Source organism: Dromiciops gliroides, chromosome 4 (assembly GCF_019393635.1).
Source record: "Dromiciops gliroides isolate mDroGli1 chromosome 4, mDroGli1.pri, whole genome shotgun sequence".
NCBI classification, from domain to species: domain Eukaryota; kingdom Metazoa; phylum Chordata; class Mammalia; order Microbiotheria; family Microbiotheriidae; genus Dromiciops; species Dromiciops gliroides.
The window spans coordinates 249,408,566-249,420,902 of NC_057864.1; the positions used below are offsets into that span (position 1 = coordinate 249,408,566).

Genomic DNA, 12,337 nt, shown 5'->3' on the forward strand with positions numbered 1-12,337 from the left:
GAAAGAGTGCAGAGAAAAACAGATGTTAAACAATCCTCGTGTAAGAAAATGCTTAGTGTGGATGACTCACTAAAAGAAGCCCTTGAGTTGGACACATGAGGAATTCTCAAGGGGAAAGTTTTCGTAACCAGAATTATTCTTCTCTATGTTTTATACAGACACTGGGCAACACCGGCTTGTTATTAAGTGGGCTTGCAGTAGGAGCTTTGTGCTTAGTTGATGAGGGTGGTGTTTGTAGCCTGCATGGGTTTTTGCGCTTTAATTTTTTGAGACTAAAAATCAATCCCTGTATAGTGTTGTCAGCATGCCTTTGTGGTATTGGTTCAGCAGCAGCTGCTACTACTAGTGTCATGATATCAGTGTCACTTTTGTGTCCCCTTTTCCATGGTAGCCTTTCACTTTAAAAGGTGAAATAAGCACACCTTCTTTACTCCTAAGTATTTGCTGATTTCAAGTTTAGCAGAGCAACTCTACTACAGTGAGGATAAATGTAAAATTCTCACTTAATATGAGGAAATACCAAGTGCTTCATCATATGCATACAGATACTTGGAAGTAGAAACAATAATTTAGCATTTTTAACTAGGAAAGATGAGCAGTCAAAAAATGTTCTTCAGTTGTGTCCCAACTCTTTGTAACCTCTTTTGGGGTTTTCTTGGCAGAGATACTGGAATGGCTTGCCGTTGCCGTCTCCAGCTCGTTTGACAGATGAGGAATGGAGACAAGTGTAGGGTTAAGTGATTAGCCTAGGAACTGTCTGAAGCTGTATTTGAACTCAGGAAGATGAGTCTGCCTTGCCTCCAGATCCGGCATTCTACTGTGCCACCTAGCTCCCCAAATCAAAAAATTAATCAGTAGGAAAAGGAGATTAACGAAAAGCATTAAAATCAAGAGACCTGGGATTTAAATTAGAGCTGTGGCAAGTCACTTTACCTCTTAAGTCTGTGTCTTCACCTGTGTAAGAGTATTAATTCTTGTATTATTGACCTTACAGAGTTGTATGAGTGAAGTGCTTTGTAAACTTTGTGAACATGGTAGACATGGATGAGCTTTTGATGAAATCATCACTGATAAAATATTTCTGGGGTGTCAGCAGTGGCTCATAGGCACCAAGCAAGTTCCAGTATTCTGGGACTTCGAAGTGTGCAGGGATATGTAAGATGTGAGCCCCCTGCCTTCAAGACTAAAAATCTTATAGGAAAAGACAGCACTTAATAACTAGATCTTTAGAACCAAATAAGTAGCACACAAGCACAATCACAGTCACTGAAGGTTTTGTGATGAGAAGGGGTGGGGTGGGTAATTGCCATTGTGTGGAATCTTTCAGGTTTCCAAGTTTCATAGAAACCTCACTAAATAATAAACTTTGTTTCAATTTTTTAACCTTGAAACTATTTAACCGCCACCCCCCTCCCCCCCAAAAAAAGCCTAGAGATAAAAGTTTACCATGAGGTTGGATAGTGAAATCAGAATCTTATGCATCTTTTATAACCTTGATGCCTAGAAATCCTGCCTGCTGAGTTCTGAATACAGAACCCAAGAAATAGCTTAGTTTTCTCACCCGCCTCACTGGCCAGGGGTTAACATCATCTCCACATCTATGTTCTGAGCAGATTCACAGTCTGAGAGTGAGGCTTCCCCAGTGAAGCGGCCAAGGCTACTGGACAGCAATGACCGACCTGAGGAAGCTGGCCGTTCTAAACAAAAGAGTCGGCGCCGCTGTTTCCAGTGCCAGACAAAACTCGAGCTGGTCCAGCAAGAACTGGGATCATGTCGCTGTGGTGAGTGTCCTCCTCCTTCAGTGTGTGGTGGGAACCAAGGTTTTCTTGGGGGTGAGTGCTGTCAGCTCCTTGGGACTAAACAAACAAAGATCTTGGAGGAGAAATGTTACAAAAAATAAAAGCCAAGATTTTGTCCTTTCTCTGCAGTGCAAGCCTTCCAAACCTACTTCCCCCTCAATCCTGCAGTCCTGTCTAGAGATTGTGGCCACTGTTCAGCTTAACAAGCAAGTGTGTCACAACCCTCCAGGTGTAGGCGCACTGCAGAACCTCCCAGCTTTGCCTGTAAGAACTCAGATTAGTAGATTCTTTCTTCTCCTCCAACATCCTGATCATTCCATATAGAATGAATACAGAGCTCACAGGCACGCTTCTTCTAATAGGAATTTTTCCTTTGTTGATTTCTTATTGGTTTGTCATTATGAATACTGTCCTGGTCTCACACTCACCACAGCTCCCAAATCGACTGCTCCGTGAATAATGTCTCAGACTGTCAAATTCACTTTTTTTTTTTTTAAAGCTACACAAATGGAACCAAAGCCTGATAGAAACTAGACTAGGCCTAAAACAAAATACCATGCTAGCGGTCATTGAAGACCTTTAATAAAAATGAGAAATGTGACTTCTAGCATTTATAGTTCTATTCTTCAGGCAGCCACTGTGTAATGAATGCCTTTTTCAGTTGTGCCATTGCAGTGACCATCACCAAAGTGAAGGCAGTGGGCAGGTGGATCTATTTAGCACTTAATTAAAATTTTAGTGGACTGGCAGTTTTTCTCATTTATCTGTAAGACTGCTTTAGAGGTGTTTGGGATTTTGTGCTTTATTTTAAAAATTCACAGTGTTGCCTTCCTCAACTTACAGAATACAAGTGACTTTAATTAACAGTATTTTATTATTTTCCTTTTACATGTAGAGATAGTTTCCAACATTTGTTTTTATAAGATTTAATTTTTCTCCCTCTCCCCTCCCCAAGACAGCAAGCAATCTGATATAGGTTATATATGTACAATCACATTAAACATATTTCTGCAGTAGTCGTGCTGTGTAAGAAGAATCAGAGCAAAAAAGGAAAAAAAAAAATAGAAATAGTATGGTTCAATCTGCATCTAGATTCCATAGTTCTTTTTTTCCTGGATTTGGAGAGCATTTTCCATCATGAGTTCTTTGGAACTATCTTGGACTATTGTATTGCTGAGAAGAGTCAAGTCTATCACAGTTGATCAACACATAATGTTGATGATACTGTGTATAATGTTCTTCTGGTTCTGCTCATCTCACTCAGCATCAGTTCATGTAAGTCCTTCCATGTTTCTCTGAAATTCACCTGCTCATTGTTTCTTACAGCACAATAGTATTTCATGACATTCATATACAACAGCTTGTTTAGCCGTTCCCCAATTGATGAGCGTCTCCTCAATTTCCAATTTCTTGCCACCACAAAAAGATCAGCTATAAATATTTTTGTACATGTGGGTCCTTTTCCCTTTTTTATGATCTCTTTGGGAAAAAGACCCAATAGTGGTAATGCTGGGTCAAAGGGTATGCACAGCTTTATAGCCCTTTGGGCATAATTCCAACCCCAATTTACTTTCTTTTTGTTTGTTTGTTTTGTTTTTTGTCAGGGGAATGAGGGTTAAGTGACTTGCCCAGGGTCACACAGCTAGTAAGTGTCAAGTGTCTACAGTCAGATTTGAATTCAGGTCCTCCTGAATCCAGGGCAGGTGCTTTATCCATTGTGCCACCTAGCTGCCACCCCCCACCCCCCCAATTTACTTTCAAAGAAAACTTTGTACTTTAAAAACAAACAAACTTTGATTAGAAACATTAGTAGTATCTTTCAAGCATACTTTGGAGTTTCTTGCCTAACACCTCAGAAATATTTTTAAAATATTATTTCAGTTTGTGTGTGTACTCTAGTGTATAATGCCAACTCCTTATAATTGCTGCAAGAGAATGTATAAGAAACTTTATACCTAACCACAGCAGTGCAAAACTTAAGATTCATCTCTCCTCCCCCTCTGGCCACATATATCATGTCATACAATCTGCTAGTTACAGTATTTTAGGCCAGCATAATATTTCCCAGGGCCTAGTTTATTTTCTGCTTTTAAAACTTCTGCCGTCCAAAATTAAAAGGACCAGACATGGCCCCAAAGAGGAAATGTCAGGATGCACCTCCCTCCCTTATTTGGAAAGGTGGGGACTATGAGTCTTGAACACTACATATAATATTTCCATTTAAATAAACGAATCTCAGTTTTTAAAGATCACATGAACTTTTCTTTGCTTGTTTCCATTTGCTTTTCCTCCAAGATGGTCTATGGTGATGGGTTCTCTGTTCTCCCTGTTTTGCTTTTTTGTTTGTTTTACAGAATTGCAAATGGTCTTTACAAATTTTTAATAGTATTAACTCTTGCTAATAATAATTGCATTCATTAATGTAGCCAATATAGGAAGCAATGTGGAATCAGTACAGAGAGGGATAGATTTATAGAGAAGAGTAGGTTCAAATTCCACCTTTGATACTTAGAAAGCAGCCTAAGGGACTTTCCCAAGTTCTAAGAACTACTAAGACTCATTTACTAAGTCATAGATGAGAAGCAATCTGCCTTGGTGGAAGGAGTGTCTGCTCACTGACAACATAATGGATAACACATGCAATGTATCAGTTTATTTAACTATTTCTCTATCATTGGAATATAGACTTTAAGTTTTAAATGTACTGTCCCCAATTTTGAATAAATGGTCCTATAAAATCTTTTTTTGTTGTTTGTTTTTTGTGGGACAATGGGGGTTAAGTGACTTGGCCGAGGTCACACAGCTAGTGAGTGTCAATTGTCTGAGATAGAATTTGAACTCAGGTCCGCCTTAATCCAGGGCCAGTGCTTTAATCCACTGCGCCACCTAGCTGCCCCCGTCCTATAAAATCTTTTTTTTTTTTTTTTTTGGTTTGTTTTGCAGGGGACTTGCCCGGGGTCACACAGCTAGTAAGTGTCAAGTGTCTGAGGTCGGATTTGAACTCAGGTCCTCCTGACTCCAGGGCCGATGCTTTATCCACTGCGCCACCTAGCTGCCCCCCTATAAAATCTTAAAACAAAACAAAACAAAAAAACCCTTCTGCTGTCCAGGGCAGAGCTACGGGAGATCGGGCCCTGGCTATTAAAAGCCTCAGATCTGTTCTGGGAGAAAATCAGCTTTAGACTCTTCCTTCTCCCTCTGCATTGAGAAGTGTAGTGGTAGCAGCTGTAAGGTGACTCCTTTCCTGGCCTTCAGCAGAAAGCACCTTGCAATATAAACTTCCAAAGAATTGAATTATGGTAACAGTTCAGCTTACAGCATTGCTTTAAAATGCAAAAATGACTAAGTGACTAGATTGTATTTCTGCTTCTATCCTTTATTCCAGAGATTGCCAGGCGTTGCTAATGGTAGGGCAGGTAAAATTAGTTGTTGGGTAATGACCCAACTATCTGAATCCCGTGTCTTCAAAAGAAACCTTGACTTCTTTGTGTAGGTAAGACTGTGAAAGGGAATAGACCCCAGCCTCTTCATAAAAACTCATTAGGGAAAGGTGAACATTAGTTCCCACTGCATTGCCCATCATGCTTCCATACACCATCCTGAACAAGGCAATCCAGCTACTGTAGCTTTGTACAGGTAAGAAAAGAAATCCGTCATCTACAGTCTTATGTGCATGGAGCTTTAGAAGGAGAATCCTTCTATAGAAGGAGAATCCTATAGAAGGAGCTCCTGCCTACAAGGAATCACTGACTGAAGGCCAACAGAAGCCAAGGGGATCTAGAGTGTGGTCAGAGGGTGGTTTTAGTTTGTGTGCTATGTTCAGGTCTCAACTCTGACACAAACTGGACTTGTGACCATAGGCAAGTCACCCAATGTGCTCCTAGTCAACTTTATGAGACTGGGAGGTCGAAGAGGTACCAGCCTCCATTGGTAAAAGGGATTTCCTCATCAGGACATTCCCTATACTAGTGAAATCACAGGTCTAGTCTCCATCCCTTTCCCTGGGGGGGGGGGGTGGCACTTGATAACTATTTGTTTTGAAATTTGAAATATTTTTTCAAATGATCTACCTTCTAATCTCTACCCCCTCTGCCCCACATTGGGAAAAGAAGAGAACCCAAATGCTGTACAATTGAATTGCTGTTAATGGGAAAGTAGAAAGAATAAGATTCGTGTTCTAGGAGCAAAGGTTGCCCACGATAATGGGATCCCACAGTTGCTAGTGCATTCCCTCCCCCCAAAATAGTTCATGTTTGAATGCACATGCATGCCTGTGTAAATTTTATCTCCCCCTGACCTTAGGGACTGTTTTACTCTTGTCTTTGTGTTTCATATGCTTAGTGCAGTGCCCAGAATGTGATAGGCGGTTAATAAATGTTTGTTAATCCATCGTACATAAACATATCCTTATGTACCATGGAGATGCATGCATATACAATAGATAGATATACCTATACATAATCATAGATCTCAGAGGTGGTCTTAAGGAATGACTAATCCAACTTCTCATATTTTTGATTAGGGAATAGGTTAAGTAGTAGATGGCCTATCAAAGATTTAAAACTCCGAGTTCAGCATTGGTTTCACTGTACAGAACTACTTTATTTTCTAGCTTGAATCCTCTGTAAGTTGTGTCCCACACCTATTCTGTAGCATCATTTATCCGGGTTTGGATGCTTGTGCTCTGTACCAGGGTTCTGGGGTACCTCTGTGTCAAGCCATTGAAGGCCTAAAGGTCTCATGGCAGTGTTTCCAAAGACTTGGTCCCTGAATGAGTTTCATTTTCACAAAGGAGGCTTCTGAAGCAGCCTAATTAGCTCCTCAAGCTACCCCCCATTACAGTCATTCCTTGTATCATTACTTCACCTGTAGTGGCTATTTTTAAGCCCATCTCCAGCTTGTTTTGCCCATTGTTTTAGCAGTGTGTTCCTTGAGCTCCCATATTAGAAACACAGGATTTTTCTTTACTTCATATGCCTGTATTTCCATCTTAAGAATAATCAAATTCTTAATATTGCACAGGATTTGCCATAGTGGATCAAGGAAGGTGGTCCATCAAATGGGCTATCTTGCCTCTGGCAGTGGTTAATCTCACCCACCATTCTCAGGCAAACAAGAATTCACATTTCAGCATCAAGTGTTCTGTCGGTGCTTTATAGTGACATTTCCCAGTTAACCAAAACCACCCATAGAAAGTATCCAGAGTACATATTAGATGACATTGTGTCCTTTCAGGTGTGGCCTTGCTTGTCTGTTACATTCTTGTGTGGCTCATCACCCTGTCATACTTGGAAGTCTTGAATTCCTAGAGCTGTCACACCAAGTATTTTAAAAGTCAGTATTCTCCACAGATCTAAATTGACTGTTTGTGAAGGAGAGAAATAGCAACTTTTTGGCTCTTATTTGGGGAACTTGACTTTTCCAACAGAAGCAGGGGGCTAGGACTAAACAAAGTGTCTATGTAAGAGGCTGCCTAGAGAAAGTTGAAAATCTGAATTGGACCACCACTATCACTATATTTTTGTTGTTTAGTTGTTTTCAGTTGTGTCCAATACTGCATGATCCTATTTGGGGTTTTCTTGGCAAAGATACTGCACTGCACTGCCATCTCCTTCTCCAATTCATTTTACAGGTGAGGAAACTGAGGCAAATAGGGTTAAGTGATTTGCCCAGGACCACACAACTAGTAAGTGTCTGAAGCTGGATTTGAACTCAAGATGAGTCTCCCTGGCTTTGTGCCACCTACCTATGCTCTGACTTTCCCTAAAAATCTCCAAGTTAGTAGTTTTACTTTTCTTTAAGAGAAGGCAATAACCTCAGGAAAAATACTGGACAGTCTTGGGCAAGTATTTAACTCTTGGGATTATTTCTAAAGAGTGCTATCATTGTGAAACCCAATTTATTTATAGTGTTAGTGTTGTAGAGATTCACTTAGCTGTCCTGGAAGATTTGGGGGGGAAACACAATAATTTACTACTGAAAGAGGAAACTCAGGAAGTTGGTTTAAACTCAAGCAAAACATTTTTCCAACATAGAAAATCTCTTTTATGCATTCACAATCTTTTTCTTCCAATCCCTTTCCACTCTCTACAGGTTATTAACTGCTGACAAGAAATTCACATCTCATAAATAATGCTTAAGAGCCATTGCTATATAAATTGAATGTGTTATGAATTGTGATGGGCCTTTTTGTAGCGTTCTATGCCTAGAGCAGGAAGAACAGAGGATGTCATTTTCATTAATTTCTAATGAGGTGCCAATTAAAGGCAGGGAAAATGCTCCAAAGGGAAGAGTGGCCCAAGCTCCCCTGAATCCTCCGCCCTAGGGCTGTCATCCAAACACACTGCCAGCCAAGCCTTCTCTAAAAATTCCATTAAATTACAATCTCAACGAGAGAGCACACAGACACATTCAGTTTCCCTTTGATCTTCAAAAGAGCAATTTGTAAGATGAGTTCTCAGCCTTCTCACACAGGGAACTGGAAGAGGTGATAGGAATTGTTAATTGCAAAGACACTCTCCAGGCTTCAGTGAGTAGTTGAAATTTTAAGATGAATTCTCATTGTCTGCCTCCCTGTAACTGCGTATAACCTTTAAATCAACAATACCAAAGTAACACCCATTTCCTAAGAAATCACTCCAGCTGCCAATTAGACAAGGTATGTGGCGAGGCTAAGGTGTGATCTCCTGTGTTGCATAAAATCTCCACAATTTGCCTTGGAAAATAAAAATAGAAATGTGCCTATTTATTTTATTTTCCAATCAGGAAGCAAATCAAATAATGCAAGTATACTCTAGAGTGTGTTCTGCCATGGTTTAGCTATTGTCCCCAAAGTTACCTGTAACTCTGGGCTCTTTAATTCTGGAAAGGAATTGGAGTCACTAGGGGTAGGTTTTCCAGACAGATCTTGGCTGGCATGATAGGACTATTTTAATCCTCATATACTGCTTCTCACTAAGCCACAGAATCAATTTCAAAACACCAATGGGGAGGGGGTGATGTCTACATAAATTACTACTTTTTTTTTCATTGGACAGTGACTTAAAAGGTATGTTTCTCTCTTCCCTTTTAGAATTAGAAGCCTTTTACTAATCTTCTGAGCAATCAACATCTTTTCATGTTTTTTAGAATAAATTTTGCAGCCACAATGAGAGGCTGCCTTTGGAGTCATAAGTCTTTCTGGGCCTCAGTGGTCCCTTCTGGCTGGTCACATCCTGGATGATGACTGGAAAAAGGGATAAATTGATTTTTTTTAGGTTCAAGGACTGCACATTGATCATGACTATCACTACTCACAAGACTGGAGAGAGTAAAAGGTAATGTCCAAGAGCACTGAAGTGAAAACCTCAGTTGTTACCATGGCCTACCTTTATACTAATGAAGTTTGGTACCCAAGCAAATAATTTTTGATTATTCTGTCAGTTTGGAACACGTTCACTTAATCTCAAACTTTTAGTAGGGTGATTTGATTTAGACCCAAAAATCTATTGGTGAGGGATTAGTTTGAGTGGGTTACAAAAATTTAACAGCCTACCCCTCACCCTAAAGGAAAATATAATAAAAACCCCATTCAAAGAGCCCCATTCTGTTCAAAGCCCTCCACAGGGTTCCCCATTAGCTTCTTGTTACAATACACTTACTAGCTGTGTGACCCTGGGCAAGTCACTTAACCCTCACTGATCCACAATAAAATAAAATTAAAAAATGTTTTTGAAGTACTTAATTTTTTAAAAATCCTATGAGAGGTTGTTACTCCAGTAAAACTTGACATACAGAGGGGTGTTTATGTTGATGTAGCTTAATTTCACTGTTTATGTACAGTTCTTATAAGTGTAGCACTCATCCTCTGCTAGATGTCATTCAAAGCATGACTACATGCAACAGGTGCCACCCTTATGGAGCTGGGGAGGTCCATTGGTTTGCAAAGGGTTATGGAGAAAAGTTTTTCCAGTACTTGCTAGAAATAGAGTAGTTAGGATATTTCTCTTCAGTGGGGATGATGGAAAAACAAAAAAGGGAGAAAATGGAGGTGACCCTGACCTTTACTACAAAACCCTCCAAAGAGAGTGATTTGACATGTGGAAGGAAGTTCTTTGGGCTTTCAGCTACCACCTGGCCATCTTTCTCACTATACTCTTCATCTAAATTAGAGTTTCTCTCCATTCTTTGTTTAATATTTAGAGAATTTCAGTCCAGTACCAAATAGATTTGACACTTCACAAGTGGCACCCACAGTGACCAGAACAGTGAAACTTCTGAGGGCCAATTTGGTTTACCTAATAGCCTTTCACAATATCCTTTGTCCAAAGCTGTAATTCTCAGATGAGACTCCCTTTCCAAAAAGGTATATAAGGGGAAGAGCACCTCCCAGGAAAAAGAAAAAAACACTGAAGAGTAGCCATAAACTAAGCCACGAATGAGGGAGGCCACTTGGCATTGTGAAAAGAGCTCTAGAACATGTATAGCCCACATCTGATTGCTTACCACCTCAGGGACGCAGGGAGAGGAAAGGAGGGATAAAATTTGGAGCCCAGGACTATAAATAAAAATGTTTATTATTAGAAGAAGAAAAGAGAAGAGCTCTAGACTTAATTAAGGGCCCTGGGTTTGTATCCACTTTCTGACATTATACAGCCATGGGCAGGTCACATAACCACTTTGAACATAATTTCTTCATCTGGAAAATGAAAATCAAGCTTGCACAAGATAAGAGCACAGCTAGTAGGAAAATGCTCTACAAACCTTTAAGCACCATAAACCTCTGTGAGTTTATCATCATCACTGTCACTGAATAGCAAGAGATAAAGAGCCTTGGCTTGTCCAGGAATTTTTATTGAAAATATCATATTTTACTCAGGGTTATTTTTTCTTTCTTTTAGAAGCTATCTTATCATTAATAAGGCAGAATAGAATTATTCAGAAAGATTTATCTTAGCTTCCACTATTAATGAATAGTTGAAACCTGGAGGAACCCTACCACTCTTAACAGATTTCCTTTCTTGCTGTAACCATCAAAGCCTTAAGAGGACCAGCTAAGAGTGACATAAACAGAGGTCTCACACTTTGCCTTTCACTTACTTAGAGTAGATTTCTTCTTACTTCTTTAATTGCTCTTACAAGAGTTTTGAGCAGCTACAATTTCTGATGGTAACAAAAAACCCATAATTATATTCATACACATGCACAAAAAACAACAACTCTCATTTCTTCTTCAAAAGAGAAAGTAGAGAAAGGTAATACTTATAGTGTGGTCATCATCTGGAGATTGGAAATCTTTTTGTTAAACAGAATTTTGGAGGGTAACATTATTTGTAAGAGGAATTTTATCTGTACAACAAATTATTTCTGAACTCCCTCAGTGATGGCCCACTTATTGAAAGATAAGTTAAAGATAAGCTAAGTTAAAGGACAACAAAGGAACATGGGGTGGCCCCTTAGAGTTTACTAGAATAAATTGTATTTCCCTTCCTGCATTCCATAAAAATTACACATCAAACACTTTCCATGAAGTAGAATAAAATGAGAATGTGATAACTGAAAGGACCCATAAAGGTCCTAAACTAGATCCATAACTTCTCTCCCCCCATTTAAAAAAAAATGAATTTTTATTGATATGTCCATATATCAACTAATTTTTCCCCTACTTGACTTCTCCTCCTGCTCCCTGAGAGCCGCCATTCCTATATATTTGATTTTTTATTGATCCATCTCCCCAACATGAGGAACTTTTAAAATGAAAAATAAAGGCTGCATACATAGATGCACAGTCTAACAAAATAAATTCCCATGAAGCCATGTCTGAAAAAAATAAATCTCTTACTCCTTTTTAAATTCATTACCTCTTTGATGGGAGGTGAGTCTCAGCTCCATTCTTTTGGAATTCTAGAGTCTTTAAACATTGTTTTTCTGTATATTGTTGGTATCCTCATATAATTTGTTCTCCTACCTCTGGTTGTGTCCATCTGCATCAGTTCATGGAGGTTTTCTAACTCTAAAACTATACATTCCTCAGGGCATAATAATATCCCATTATGAAAGAAACACCTCTTTAGTTTCCAGTTCCAGGCTTCTGTGAAAAGACCTACTAATCATATTTTTGTATATAGAGATCTTTATTTTCTCTGAGTTCTTCCAGATTATAGGCCTAATATACTAATAGTGTCTCAGACAGAGGGTAACTTTGGGGGCAGAATTTCAAGTTGCTTTCCAGAGTGGCTGAACCAATTGACAGCTCCACCAACATTTGGCATTTTAATCTTTTGTGAAAGTGGAATCTGAAAGTTGCTTTAATTTGCATTTCTCTATTACTGATTAAGATCATTTTTTCATTTGTTTATTGGTAGCTTGGATTTCTTCCTATTCATTTCTTTTGACCATTTATCTATTGCAGTCGCTGCATTTTGTAGATAAGGAAACTAAGGTCCAGCAACTAGGCCACAAAGCCTAGTAACCATAAGAATAATTGATTCAGCAAAGATCTTTTCAATTACAGGGCTTTGTTAGACTTTTTTTTTGGAGGAAAATATACATCAGCTTGC

General features: G+C 39.2%; 1 protein-coding gene across 2 annotated transcripts in view; it reads left to right on the forward strand.

Moving 5' to 3' along the window:
* Positions 1-12,337, forward strand: part of ZFAND3 (zinc finger AN1-type containing 3) — a 322,750-nt gene that overhangs the window by 265,950 nt on the left and 44,463 nt on the right. For both annotated transcript variants that reach the window (XM_044002479.1, XM_044002478.1), the window contains one exon: positions 1,614-1,781. In XM_044002479.1, the coding sequence (XP_043858414.1) occupies positions 1,614-1,781 (168 nt within the window). The remainder of the gene's footprint in view (positions 1-1,613; positions 1,782-12,337) is intronic.